The 14,899-nt window shown below is 41.1% G+C and overlaps 1 protein-coding gene across 3 annotated transcripts in view; it reads left to right on the top strand.

The window, feature by feature from the left end:
- Positions 1-14,899, top strand: part of LOC113902481 (multidrug resistance-associated protein 4) — a 185,915-nt gene that overhangs the window by 88,089 nt on the left and 82,927 nt on the right. For all 3 annotated transcript variants that reach the window (XM_027557813.1, XM_027557812.1, XM_027557811.1), the window contains 6 exons: positions 2,038-2,134; positions 4,226-4,435; positions 5,616-5,756; positions 6,642-6,679; positions 7,245-7,339; positions 9,072-9,218. In XM_027557813.1, the coding sequence (XP_027413614.1) occupies positions 2,038-2,134; positions 4,226-4,435; positions 5,616-5,756; positions 6,642-6,679; positions 7,245-7,339; positions 9,072-9,218 (728 nt within the window). The remainder of the gene's footprint in view (positions 1-2,037; positions 2,135-4,225; positions 4,436-5,615; positions 5,757-6,641; positions 6,680-7,244; positions 7,340-9,071; positions 9,219-14,899) is intronic.

Raw genomic sequence — 14,899 nt, 5'->3', positions numbered from 1 at the left:
CCCCTGTCTGTCTGTTCACACTGGTCCCTCTGTCCCAGAGCCAGGAGCAGTGCCCCAGAACAAAGAAGGAAGGTGGGCCCTGCCGTTCCCTCCCGCTCCTCTAGGGGGCGCCTGTGCCCTCTGGCTTCCCACAGCCCTCAGTGGGTGCCCTTGACCATTTATGAGTCCCCCCACCCTCCATACGCTGTGAATGCAGGAAGGTGCCTCAGCCCTGCGTGTTCAGTCCCAGGACCCCTGCACCTGCTGTGTCTTCTTCCAGGATGTTTCCCCAGACAGTCTCAGGGCTCCCTTGTTTCCCTGTCTAAGACAGCAGCCCCTCTTGCTTTCCCTCAGAGCACACATCACAGCCCCATAGGCATGTCCTGTACTCGTTCAGTGTCCCCCTGTGCGCAGTGCAGAGAATTCTTTGCTGTCTTGACCTGTGGGTGTATCCATGGCTTTTGGGACAGTGCCTGGTACCTCACCAAAGTTTGTTGATTGAATGAATGAAGATAGGGACTCTTATTTTGTTCATATTTGATGTATTCTATGGGATTTATCCCTTCTTAACACAGCTCTCGTATAGGAATAATTTTAAAGAATTCATCGCTGAGTCAATTTTTATGGTATGTCTTAGAAATCTTTACTCTTCAAAACTTGGAAGATTATTTTTCTAGAGATTCAGAATAAAAGTCTTACTTAGGAATACATTCCTAGCCATCAAAAGTGATCACTTTATTGTGCTTATTTATATTACCTTATCTGTGGTGGAATGTCAGGAAGGAAACCTTTAAAAAACTTGTGGGTTAGTGCCATCTTGGACCTACCAGCCCATCTGCCTTCAGTGGTTAATAGCAGGTAAATTTTGAATGTAGCAAAAAATTCCATTGAAAACTGAAAAGGTATGCTTGGTCAAGAAATTTAGCACACACACACAAAAAAAGAAATTTAGCACAAAAGCTGAACTAAGACTTGTCAGAAGGTATAAATGAATCTTTTTGAACTTGATGAAGCGATGGCATATGTGTCTACATCCCCGGTCTTCTGACCACAGACACAGTGTCCCCTTAGGACTTTTCTGTCCTGTGTCCGAAGCACATGACAGCTTGTGGTTAGGAGTAGGGAAGGGGGCTGACATTTACTGAGCGGATTGGTGGTTTGATTTTTTAGAACATATGAATGGGTTGTCATTGGCGTTATTTTGAGATGAAGAAAGTGAGGTTTAGTCGTCAGGCTCATGAGAGGGACTGAGCTGCAGTCTGCGGCCTCCAGACTCCCCATCTGACTCACTCACAGGCTGAGCTCTGGCCCAGCTTCCTGAGATTTGCTCTGCAAGGGCCTCAGGCTCCCAGAGTACCTGTCTGGACCTCTGCCCGTGGTCACCGGGGCCCTGTAATTTTTCATATTCACATTGAGAGAGTTTTCAGTGCAAATGAAGTAAGATTTACTTCCTGGATGCGACTGGGAATGTTATAGAGACTAATAAAGGCCACACTTGCATTCATTTTCCATCTAATGTTACTTAGGAAGAAATGTCTATGGAAGGGAGTATGGCTAAGGTTATCGAGAAAATATGACTCTTTTAGGGTGGTTAATATGTACATCATAAAGCAACATTTAAGAAACTAAGGAAAATGTATGTATATTTCTGTGACATCAATCACTGTTCTCATTCTCAACATAACAATAAAATAATTAGTATTTTAATTTAGTCAACTTTTGAAATGTCAGTATTGCTCCATTGTTTTTCATCATGAAATATGTAAATAATTAAGATCAGTTTTAGGAAAAACAGCAGCGGATGCATGTTTCGCTAGACTGGTTTTTAGAATTTTTCCTTTTTTTAGTGGAGCTTGATTCAGACTTGTTGCTAAATAATTTGAGGTCCTAGCTGAATTAATCAATTTGTATGTAATTTGTATTTTTATTCATATTGGTATTTGAACTACACGTCTTTGCTGTCTTGTCTTTGTCTCATTGTGTTTTCAAAATGTATGCTTGCAGTTTGGCTGACTTCCACTAATGTGTGTTTGCATACTGTCCCTTTTCCATCTGTAGGTGTATTTGTCAAGCCTTGCACGAGAAGATCAGAATCTTAGTGACTCATCAGTTGCAGTACCTAAAAGCTGCAAGTCAGATTCTGATATTAAAAGATGTAAGTAATTTCTAGAAGTCTCTGGAATTGCTAACACTGTGGTGTGTTGAAGGCCAGGCTGCCCTGCAGGGCAGTCGGCTTGGATTTGTGACAAAGCCCTCTTTCTTAGCTTTCAGTTTTTTGCCTTCTTCTTCTTACGACCCATATCTCTTTCTGTGTCTGATACGTGTGGGAGCCTGTGCAGAAGGAGAATAAGGCCCTGCCTACGTGGGGCTTGTTTTGAGAAGACAACCTCAGGTTTAGTATTGAGTTGGCCAAAAAGTTTGATCAATTTTAAGCAACAAGAAAAGACTTACTTTTCATTGTCACCAAGAACTTTATTGAAGAATATGCTCACTCACCAAGTGAACTTTCTGGCCAACTCAGTACTGTCAGAATGACCAGTTGTCTCCTGGTGAGCACACCTGGATGAGTTGGGGACCATCCTTGCAGTTGTTCTGGTTCCTCCCTCACAGCAGAGCGGGGACGGCTGCCCCCTGGAATGGTTAATACTTGGTTGTTGAGTAAAATTGCTGTCTTTGTGCCACTAGTGGTTTCTGAGTGCATCTTACTAAGTAGAACGTTGTATGCAACTTTCCTTAAATAAGGTAAATGCACTTGTCTCCCAGGTGAGGACAAGATGTACAGTATATCCTCAATCATTTCCTTGTTCTGCAGTATCAAATGGTCCCCAAAGGCTTCATTGGGTTTCTCCCGGAGAGGGGCGTCCTAGCCAGCATGCGGGGCCACCTGACTTGCCTTAACCAGAGCTGTCTTCTTTGTTTCGTTTGCATCCTGGGATTTTTCCTCATATTTTGTTCACCACTGAGTGAATCAGCTGAGTCTTGTTTCATATGGTGAAAAAGTAGAAATCTTCTGCAGCTTATTTTATGTAACTTTGTAAATGAGGGACGCTGCAATGATGTGTCGCACAGTTTTCGAAGAAGATGAGTCGACTGGCTGTAGCTTAAGCAGTTGCCTAATTTGGGGAAGACCAGCCGCTGGTGATGGGTTGTGCCTATGTTATCCTCGGATTTAAGTGCTTTGCTTCTGGCTTAGGTTTTTGATTGTGGCATACCAAGGCATTAGAGCATCCCGGTCTTATGACCTCCTTGCTGAGGTAGTTTTTCCGGGGGAATACTGAATTTTCAGTCGAGAATTTCCTGAGTTTGTGGGGAGGTGTTAAAGACTATGAAGTCATATCTCTTGAGTTCTCTGTGCAGGGTCAGTTTCTTCAGGCCCTGTCCTAGTCAGACATGTGGTACTGTGGCAGTGGTCAGCAAAGACTTGTCTAATGACCCTTACCTACACAGGTGTGCCAGTCAGTGCCCACCTCTGTGTCAACAAATTTCTTTTACGGAATATCCTCCCTAGTGGACTTTTTAAAAATTTCTGCTTGTCTCATGAGGCTTCTCTAACTTTCCATGTTGTCTTAAGAGATTGTGCTGATCCTCCCACCAAACTGTTATTTCTTGCTTTCCTAAGTGCCCAACGGACTCCATCTTTAACACATGAGCACACATTTCTTTCTCGTCCCCAAACCTTACACAGGGTTTGGCAGAGAGCACAGTGCTCACTTCTGTTCTAGTTGAACTGAACTAGATTTGTCCACCAGAAATTCAGACCTCAAGATCATTTTCTTACAAACATCATGATTTAATATCAGTTTACTTCTCTTGATTAGTGTTTACCATTAGCTTCCTAGGTGGCGCTAGTCGTAAAGAACCTGCCTTCCAATGCAGGAGACATAAGAGATGCAGGTTTGATTCCTGGGTGGGAAAGATCCCCTGGAGGAGGAAACAGTAGCCCACTCCAGTATTCTTGCCTGGAGAATCCCATGGACAGAGGAGCCTGGCAGGCTATACAGTTCATAGGGTAGCAAAGAGTTGGACACGATTAAAGTGCTTTAGCATGTATAACATGCATGTATGCACGATTGGTTAGTATTATCAAATGAAAATCCATTTGGCTCAAATTTTTTTTTAATTATTTGTTTGAAATGAAACAAAGATGAATATTTTTAATGATAGAAGGTACAATTCACAAAGAAGATAGATATCATAAATGATTAGACACCTTAACAAACTCTCAAATTCTTTATTGCTGTTTTAGGGCCAAATGGTGCAAAAGGGGACTTACACTGAGTTCCTGAAATCCGGGATAGATTTTGGTTCCCTTTTAAAGAAGGAGAATGAGGAGGCTGAACCATCTCCGGTTCCAGGAAGTCCTACCCTGAGGAACCGCACCTTTTCCGAGTCTTCGGTTTGGTCTCAACAGTCTTCCAGACCCTCCTTGAAAGAGGCCACTCCAGAGGGCCAAGACGTGAGTTTCTCGTCCTGCAGCATGCGCGGGTCTGTCGTTCTTGGTGGCCTCATGGACCTTCAGTCTGCTCTGTTTATGACATCTCTGTGTTCCAAAGAAGACACCAAATTTCCACGGCCTTGTTCCATGAAATTGGTAGAACTAAAACAGCATGCGGGGAGCCAGCCTGATTCGGCTTCTCCTTTTGGCGTAGGACGGAGACAAGTCCTGGTTGTACTGCTATGACTTGCACGATGTATGTGGTATTGACAGTGGAACTCTTGTTACCATAGTTAATTGTATGTGCTCTGGTGGACCCCGGCTTCCCTTATTCATCCAGATGGTTAATTTGAAGAATCCCTCATTCCTAGCCTGCTATGACTTCCATTAAGTCAGCTGCTTTTGCTTTGTGTTGGAATATTCTGACATTGCAGGTGACTGATGGTATTGTTTTGCTTCAGCATCAGATGGTCTGTGACAGGACACCTCTGTCACCAAGGTGCAAAGCACCCAACACACAGCAGACACTTTGGAATGTGTTCCCATCTTCCTTTCTTATTTTTCAAGATGTGGAACCATATGTTGTCATCTCGCATATACAGTAGGCAGCAAACCTTTGGCCCATGTGACTGTGTAATATATTCTAAATCCTATAGACAAAAATGGACAAATGCACTAGGTTTCCTTTAAAATCATCTAGCAGTTTTCTCAGTGTCCAGACTCTCATTGTCCATACCCGGGATTCTGGGATGATTCTGATGAGTATTCAGATTAGTCCCTCAACTTCCACATTCAGGAACCACTCTGTCGTCACTGAGGGGCACAAATAAATTACATGGATACTTTGGTTATATATCATTTCGTGTATTATTTTGGAGAAAGCATCTACATTTATGCTTTAATCAGGTACTTTGTACGTGTGTGGTTAATCATGCTGTTTATTTAAGCAAAGGCACCTGAAAATGAGTAACATTTTGCAGATGACATTTCCTTATTTCTGATAGATTTCTAGAATTGGCATGGCCGGGTAAATGCATACATGGTTTGGCTCAGAGTTTCCACATTCTTTTCTCTCTGTAGGATCTTGCCCTCCTACCAGCATATGAGTTGTGTCTATTTCACTGCAGCTTTGGAGTGGAGGTTATTGTTGATTTAGGGTTCATTATTTAAATTTTTGTCTCTCTCTGCCTTTCCTTCCAAGACCGAAAATATACAGGTTACCCTAACTGAGGAGTCCCGTTCGGAAGGAAAAGTTGGTTTTAAGGCTTATAAGAATTACTTCACAGCCGGTGCTCACTGGTTTATCATCATTTTCCTCATTCTAGTAAACCTCGCAGCTCAGGTAAGTAAGGATTTTTATTTTTATTTTTTCCATGGAAAAAAACCCTCTTGTTTATTTGATTAAACAAAAATAAAATAAGCTGTAAAGGAACAATTTTTATTTTGATTTGTGCCCTAATGTTGATATTTTTAATACTATTTATACTGTGTTTACCTTACTGTATTATTATTATTTTTTAATATGTGAATTAAGAGATTTCTTTCAAATAACTGGCTCATGAGGTTGTGGGATCTGTCTGAGTGATTCTGAAATCAGAAAGGCAGGCCTGCAAGCTGGAACCTCAGGCAGGAGCTGAACCTGCTGTCTTGAGGCAGAATTTCTTCCTCCTCCAAGAAGCCTCAGGGTTTGCTCTTAAGACCTTCGTCCGACTGGACGAGGCCACCACAGTGTTGAGGGTGATCTCCTGTAAGTTCTGATGATGGATGTGAACCACACCCACAAAATACCTTCACAGTAACATCTGGAGTAGTGTTTTGTTGAATCAGTGAGACTGGTATGGCCAAAATAACACAGAAAACTAGCTATCACAGTACCTATCAAGCTTTTATCCTATGAAAAATCCCGACATGTATATAAACACTGTGTTTTGAAGTCCACTGGAATTTGCATTGTAAAGTATCATATGTGCATAGCAAAATAAGTGAAGCTTCGTGGTGGTGTGTGTACATGACAGAGAGGTTCTAGAAATAAACAGCGTCTTTTAGAGATATTAAAATGTAGCATGCCCTCCTCTGACCTTTGGTCATCTGGGGTGTGGGGCTTGGCACAGACCTGAGCTGGAAGGACTGTCTCCGTGTTCTGGAGCCTTTCCGTCCCCCATCCTAGTGAGCGGGGTGTGAGGCTCAGTGATGTCCGTGTGTGAGTGACTGTTGTTTCCTGCTCCAGGTTTCCTACATCCTGCAGGATTGGTGGCTTTCATACTGGTAAGTGATTTCTGGTCTGACCCAAAGTGCTGTGAAATCTACATGAACCTCACCTTTCCACAGAGTCGGTGGGGGAGGCGGGCTTGTTCAGCCTCCTCTTCTGACTGACCCTCTTGCAGTTTCCCTGAAGAAAAAGTAAAGATCCTGCTGGTGGCGTGTGACCTCCCATGGTCCTTAGCAGCTTCCTCACAGACAGTTCAGAGAGCTGAAAGTCGTGATTCAAATTGAAATTTTTTTTACAGTAGAGAAACAAAGGGCCCTGTGAGCTGGGAAACATTTTGCAGCATAAATCATGTCTCCTAAATCAAGGATTTGCCTGGAATGCGGGAGACCCAGGTTCGATCCCTGGGTCGGAAGATCCCCTGGAGAAGGAAATGGCAACCCACTCCAGTACTCTTGCCTGGAGAATCCCATGGAGGGAGGAGCCTGGTAGGCTACAATCCATGGGGTCGCAGAGTCGGACATGACTGACGCGTGTGACTTCACAAATCAAGGATGATTTCTTTTTTTAATATTTACCTAATTGTATCTATCGTGTAATCTTTTTTTCTTCCCTGTTCCCTAGGGCCAATCAACAGAGTGCCCTAAATGTCACTGTTAATGGACAAGGAAATGTAACCGAGAAGCTCGATCTGAACTGGTACTTAGGAATTTACTCAGGTAAAGTTGAGTCATCTGGTCTATTATCCGAGAGTCTGAGTCGCTTACAATGAGCCCATGTGAGCAACTAGGGCTTCCAGGAGTAATTCAGTAATGTCTTAACAGATTAAGTTTCTGAGCCAGCCGCATTTATTCTGTGAATTAATTAGAATAATTATTTTAAAAATCTGCTAGAAGAAAAGAGGTTGAATGAAGACTCTTAATTTGCTCTGTACTGGATTTTGGAAGTTAAACCAGCATTGCATATTGAGAAAATCAGCCACTGGAAATATGTGACTATTGTCTATTCTAATAGGTTGCTTTAGCTAAATCTTATATTATTTTATGGATGTGTGAGGGGATTAGAAACAGATCCCCACCTTATGGTTCAGATTGTTCCAATTCTTTCTGAATGAAACTTGGCTTTTATTGACCTTGGTTGAAATCCTCTGGCAGCCAGGGTCCCAAATAAAAGCATTACTGCCTCGCAGGTGTGCAAACTCTCCTTCGCCACACTGCTCATCTCTTGGGCTTTACTAATTTCTTAAGGCAGAAGCTAAGCAGGGAGAAATCCAGTGTCTGGGCATTAGGGTTCCTTCTCCTCCTTTCCTGAGATCACAGTGTTATTATGTCCATAACTGTGTGATTAATTTAACATCTGGCTTGCCTACTAATATCAACACAGCTCTTTGTTTTCACACCAGTGCCTAGAATATATGTGGCATTGCATACTTTTGAGAGGAAATCCTCATCTAAAATTTTAAATATTCGCACAGGAAATATACAAGCTTTCTGCAAAGATAGAGTGAGTTATCTTTGTAAGAACCCACTCATTGAAATTTTCTATGTATTTTGTTGATCTCTTGCTAAGAACTCTAAATCCATTAGCTATTTACCTTCTGAATTGGACTATGGGGGCTTGAAGGAGGAAGGGTGGGTTTATGTTACATATTCATATAGGATGGTGGTCTAAGGCAAATGCCTGTTGATGGAACCCAGAAATTTGAATAGCTTTAAGAATTTAAATACTGAAATTTAAATTTCAGAATTTAAGTGTCTCATCAGAAGGGAATAAAGTACTTAATGGAATATTTATTACAGAAGTTATCCCCTCTCTGTTTAGCATTGTGAATTCAAAAAATGTTGGGAGGGTATTCTAATTTTTATATGCACAGTGGTACTCATTTCTGTCATTAACAAAATGTAATTTAAATGCTGATGTTCATTTACATTTATAGTTTGTATTTTCCTACAGTTCAGTTAGATTTTTTGCTTGCAGATTTATGTGGTATTTTTATACTCTTTAAAGATACTTGGGTTTGTCTATAAGGACATGATAGTAAATCATTTCTTGTGTTTCCTATTCATTAACATGCCGATACCAAAGCCTTTCACCGTTTTAGATTATGAGACATTGTAATTATTAAGAATTGAAATGTGAAGGGAAGACCAACAACTTTAAAAAATTTTTCTGGGTTTTATTGAAACTTATAATTGAATTAGAAAATACTGGAATGAAATTTTATTTTACACTTCATTTCCTTCCCCCTCATGAAGTTTATATTTAATGAGAGGAAAACGGTGTATTTTGTCTTCTTCTTTTTAAAATGTCTGTTGTGAATGACTTAAACTCTTCTAGAATCCAGATACTTGATGGGATAAGGATATAATATCTTTATAAGCTGCTTGGCATGGCTTAGCATTCTTGTATCAAAGGCAGAGATCTTGGGCTTATGATGTCTCTTTATTTCAGGGTTAACTGCATCCACTGTCCTGTTTGGCATCGTCAGATCTCTCTTGGTATTCTTTGTCCTTGTTAGTTCTTCACAAACTTTGCACAATCAAATGTTCGAGTCCATTTTGAGAGCTCCGGTATTGTTCTTCGATAGAAATCCAATAGGTAGGTCAGACACCAGACTTTTCAGTAAGTGTGTCCTGTTATTGTACTTAATTAACGCCTGATTCCTTTTTTTAAAATTTAATTCTTTTTAATACCAAAAACATTTTGTATTGGGAAATAGCCAATTAACAATGTTGTGATGATTTCAAGTGAATAGTGAAGGAACTTGTAAATATGTCTTGTTATCGTACTTAATGCCTGATTACTTTTTTTAATTTTATTTTTTTTAACATCAAAAACATTTTGTATTGGGATATAGCCAATTAACAGTGTTGTGATAATTTCAGGTGAACAGTGAAGGAATTCAGCCACACGCATACACGTATCCATTCCCTGCCAATGCCTGATTACTTTTGATATTTGAATTGCTTGGAAGAAAATCTCTGTGCATATCGATCCATTTTGTGCAAAAAACTTTACTGATATTTTTCTTCTACCAGGGTATATCTGAATATAATTTTATTCCAATTTTGTATGAGTGTGGAAATGTATGCTTACTTTGCAGAATGATTCAATAGCTGATTTGTGTGGCAAATGAACCTCTCTACATTTAATGCAAACATTTACATATTTTGTGCTTGTTGCTAAAACATAGGCTGTGTTACATACTTTAGGTAGGTCTCTATTCAAACCTTGTTACACTGAATCTCTACTCAAGACCAGCTATGTGGTTTTTTCTTTCATTGCCCATGCATATCTAGGATCCCTTTGGCTTGTGCCCTGAGTATGAGATCTATCTAAAATGGTAATGAATAATTAATTAACATTCAAGATGAATTTAATGTAGATATCCTCTTCAAATAAAACAACTGTATAGCTTATAGTGGAGTTTTGGTAACACGTAAGAGGCTTTGTGGTACATACGTAGCAGGTGGATGCTCAGTAGTAAGTTTCTCAGTATGAGTGTCCTGGGAGGTTTCCCAGTGTTTGGTTACTCCACCTTGAGGCCTTCAATCTGTCTTACTTCAGAATGTAGCCTCCTGAGCTATGTTTCCATGAAGTTCATCAGTGGATGTGTCCATACTGTCTAGTTGACTACACTTGTGCTGAGGCCCAGGGTAACTTTGTTTTTGCAGGTGATGATTGAGAGGACCTGTTGAGGCAGGGAGGTGGGCTGCAGGGAGGACAGAAGTAGCCTTGGCCTGGCCATCAGCTAGCCATGTGACCAAGGCCAATGCAAGGTAGATCTATTGGGCAGGCAGATCTCAAGGCAGGATGTTGTCTGTCTTGGTTTTGAAGTGTGGTCTGTGGAGCCAACTGCCTGGGTTCAATCATGGTGCTAGTTACTAATGGTCAAATTTTAATTAATACTTATGTGTTGTTACTCTGCATCTCAGTTTTATTTGGAAAGTGGGGTGCTATTCCCACACTTGCCAGAATGTCGATACTGTTAGAATTCAGCAGGTGAGTATATTCACAGCATTTAGATCGAAGTCAGGGCCTTATGACTCTTCGAGTCAATGACCACGTGCTATGTGGGCACTTCATCTCCTGTGAAATGGGAATAACTGCCGCCCTTCCTATATCACTGTGTGAGGATTAAATGAGGCTCTTCGTGCAGCATCTTGTGTACATTTATCCAGCACGTGTTTCATCCAAGCACTGGGTGGACCACAGGATGGTAAGTTGCAGGGGCCCATACAGATCTCATCTTATTAAAAAGCTGTGGACACAAACTAATTGGAGGGGTTCGTGCTGTTATGGTTGTGGTGTTGCTCCACTTTTCAGTTAATGTGAAAAATACAGTCATAACGTTGGAAGCATCAACAACCCCTGTAGGCTTCTCCAGATGCTGGTTAATTAATTATTTCGGGATTTGGGCCCAAGCGTAAATCTTCAAAATCACTCATCTTACTGCAGCCGGCACACTAGGGTGTATCTTGTCTCCCTGTCCTGTGACTATTAATAGGACCTGATTCCTTCAAGAAAATAGAAGCCCAAATAGTACTGCAAAGACAGGCCTGCCTTGCCCAAATTAGGAGCCACAGTTGATTTATTTACTCTTTTGTTAATAGAGTAAAACTTTTTTTTAATGAAAAATTTTAAGTGATGACTTTTAAATTTGTATTCATTTTTTGTACTTTTAGTACTTGTTTTATCTTGTTCTTCTTTGGAAAAGCAAGTAATGTGTAAGAATTATACCTCATAGTTGAGATTATTGATTATGTGTATCCTAATAGTTACAATATTTTTTTAAAAATCCCCTTCTACAGCAGAGAGACTGACTTGCTCAACTTTTTGCTTCTGTGTTGATTTTTTTTCTTGGCATGTGGGATCTTGGCTCCCTAATCTGGGATCAAACCCACAACCCTTGTGTTGGAAGATGAAGTTTCAACCCCTGGACTGCCAGGAAGTCCTTCAACTTCTAAGTTACCTTAAATATCTGGGTTTAATTCAACAAAGTTCCCAGCATAAAATTGTGGGTGATTTGATTTCCAGAGTCTGTTTCCCCTGTAGCATGTAGTGATCATGAAGGGTGTCTCTCTCCAGGATATCATAGGGGGTCAGTACATTTCCTATGATTTCAGGATCCTGACAACCTCGCAGAGTTAGAAAAGTAATGAAAGGAAGGACTTTGGGCTTGGGATGGTGAAGTTGGGAAACACAGGCCCATCGGGTCTGCACCTTCCCCAGTCTGACTGGATTTGCACTCATCTCACCAGAGTTCCCTTGTTTCTACTTGTCTCCAAGCCCACTTGTGCCAGTGGGTTCTCAGTGACCCTGAACTGGATGGTCACAAGGCCTTACACATTCATTCATTGGTGGACCCACTCTAAATGTTCTATTTCCATTCTGATGCTTCATCCCAGATCTTCATGAATTTTGTTAGACACTGGGGGAGTAACTGGTTGTAACTGCACTGGTTGTGCTAAGAACCAGGGTTCCATGGGAAGTTGCTGAAAACACCAGTTGCTCTACCAAATTTGCAAGTTCCCTTACTTTCATTGTATTTATCATATTCTATGAAGGAAGCGTCAGCCTAGAAAGTGCCTGGTTTCTCTGCGTACAGTTTAACATTCCAGCAGTGCTCCTGTGGCTACTCTCTATTTTGAACCTGTGTTTCGATGCACGTGCTTTACTTTGTTGATATAATGTGATGCTTCATTGCCTACTGGTGTTTTATAATCTGTGTGTGGCCTTAGAATGGCAAAACTAGGTTTCATTTTTTCCTTTTCTCTTCCTTTTACCTCCCGTTATCTCCCCCATCTCTCTGTTTCACTTTCTTCCTTTGATGTATTTTCGTAATGGTGTGTGAGGGCTAAGTTGCTTCAGTCCTGTCCAACTCTGTGCAACCCTATGAATTGTAACCCGCCAGGCTCCCATGTTCATGGGATTCTCCAGGCAGGAATACTGGAGTTGGTTGTCATGCTCTTCTCCAGGGGATTCCCCTGACCCAGGGATCAAAACCTACTTCTCCTAAGTCTTCTGGTACCACCTGGGACACCCCTCGGTAATGGTATTATATGTTGAGTTATTTAGTTCTTAATTTTAAAAAAAAACTAATTCTATTTATTTAGTTATTTTTTTTGGCTGTGCTGGGTCTTTGTTACTGCTTGTGGGCTTTCTCTAGTTACGGCTTGTGGGGGCTCCTCTTCCTTGTGTTGCACAGGCTTCTTTTTGCAGTGGCTTCTGTTGTTGTGGAGCATAGACTATTAAGCCTGGGCTCACGAGTCGCAGCCCACGGCTTGGTTGCTCTGAGGCATGTGGGATCTTCCTGGACCAGGGATCAAACCAGTGTCCCCTGCATTGCAAGGCGGACTCTTAACCTCTGGACCACCAAGAAAACCTCATTAAGTTTTTTTTGAGGTCGTATTTTTAATGAATGGATTGTATTTGTTTATTTTTAATGTGTACTTATTTATAAATATTTTTTTGCTGCACCACGTGGCATGTGGGATCTTAGTTCCCTGATCAGGCATCGAAGCCATGCCCCCCTGCATTGGAAGGTGGGTTCTTAACCACTTGGCTCCCAGGGAAGTCCCACTTCCTTTGTGTGTTTAATAAAGAGCTACAAGTTTTCAGGAGCCAGAGCAGGCATCTCTTGCATGTTTTGATTGCAGCTGGGTTTGACTAGTACCTTTTGGGCATGTGGGCCGGGTTCGTGTGCTGTTTGTCATGTCCACATCTTCCTAGCCAACCTTTTGTCTTCTGTCTCTGAAGTCAACTTTCACTTGCATCAGATCTTCATACTCGGGTAACACAAATCGCAAGTCAACAGTAAGTCATTTAGAAATTCAGAGATGATTTCTGTTAAAAACCCAGATTTTGTTTCCCTTGTGAGGACAAAATTTGTTTTATTTTCTACATCGGGCACAAGAGGGCAGCATGATCTGCATTATTTCAGGGATGTACTGTAAGGGGCACCTTGCTGCAAAATCTGGTTGTTCTTATACTAAAGCTTTCTTGGAAATTCTATTTTTATGGCCTGAGGCTCTGTATTCTGTAGTGTTAGTTTTTAAAGCATTGTTGAGGTTCGTTATGTCTGAAACATTAAACTCTTTTGCTGTCCTTAAATAACTAGCAATTCAAAGATGGTATTTGGATTTCTTAATTTATTTGGTTTACCCTAGTAACTGAAATAGGCCACTGCTGACATGTTTACTGGATTTTATTTTCATTCCTAAAGAGTAGAATATGATCAGTTGTAGGACCCGAGTCGAACATGAGCTTTGGAAGATATTATGATCAAGCACTTATCATCCACGCAGTCAGAGTTAGTAGAAACATTTTATCTTTATCAAGTGTCTAAAGTTTCACGCTTTGATTTGGAGAGAAGATGAGAAGATAGTTGTCCTGTTTGTTCCTGCCTAATTATTATGGCAAAACACTTGGCTTAGAGCTTTGCGTGTAATGGATTCCAGATAAGTATTTGTTGATTTCCTTTCAATTGGCTAATTTGGCTTTAAGATACTGAGCCACGGTGTGAGTAGATGTGTATCTTCTCTGAGGAAAATGCAGGCAGCTGGGTTGTGGCTGGTATGTTTGTTTCACACGACTGATTTTTGTGCTCTGTGTGTGTGTGTGTGTTCGTTATTCAGTGTTTAAAAACTACAAATTTATATCTCTTTTTTTAATAGATCAAGTTAAGTTAGAACTAATGCACTGTAAAAAATTTACTAATTTATTTTGTTATTTTTATTCTTCTGGTAGTACTACAGTTTTGGAGAAGGCAATGGCAACCCACTGCAGTACTCTTTCCTGGAAAATCCCATGGACAGAGGAGCCTGGTAGGCTGCAGTCCATGGGGTTGCGAAGAGTCGAGCACGACTGAGCTACTTCACTTTCACTTTTCACTTTCATGCACTGGAGAAGGAAATGGCAACCCACTCCAGTATTCTTGCCTGGAGAATCCCAGGGACAGAGGAGCCTAGTGGGCTGCCATCTGTGGGGTCACACAGAGTCGGACATGACTGAAGCAACTTAGCAGCAGCAGCAGTACTATAGTTTAAGAGAAGACATATTCTTTTATCTTCCATAATGAAAAATCTGGAATTGCCCTAAGTATTAATATTTCCTACTTGACTGCGTGGGAGGTGAGGCTGTGTAAATTTCACGCATGTAAAATACCAAAAACGAGGAATTTAGTTTGGGACAAGGAGGAGGAGGGGTGGTAGAGATTTGAATGATTGCTCTTTCTTAAATCTGGAAAGGGACTCATTAGCCTCCACTTCAAGTTGCTG

Source organism: Bos indicus x Bos taurus, chromosome 12 (genome assembly GCF_003369695.1).
Source record: "Bos indicus x Bos taurus breed Angus x Brahman F1 hybrid chromosome 12, Bos_hybrid_MaternalHap_v2.0, whole genome shotgun sequence".
Lineage (NCBI taxonomy): Eukaryota > Metazoa > Chordata > Mammalia > Artiodactyla > Bovidae > Bos > Bos indicus x Bos taurus.
Note: the sequence above shows the minus strand (reverse complement) of the source record. Positions and strands in the feature narration are given on the sequence as shown.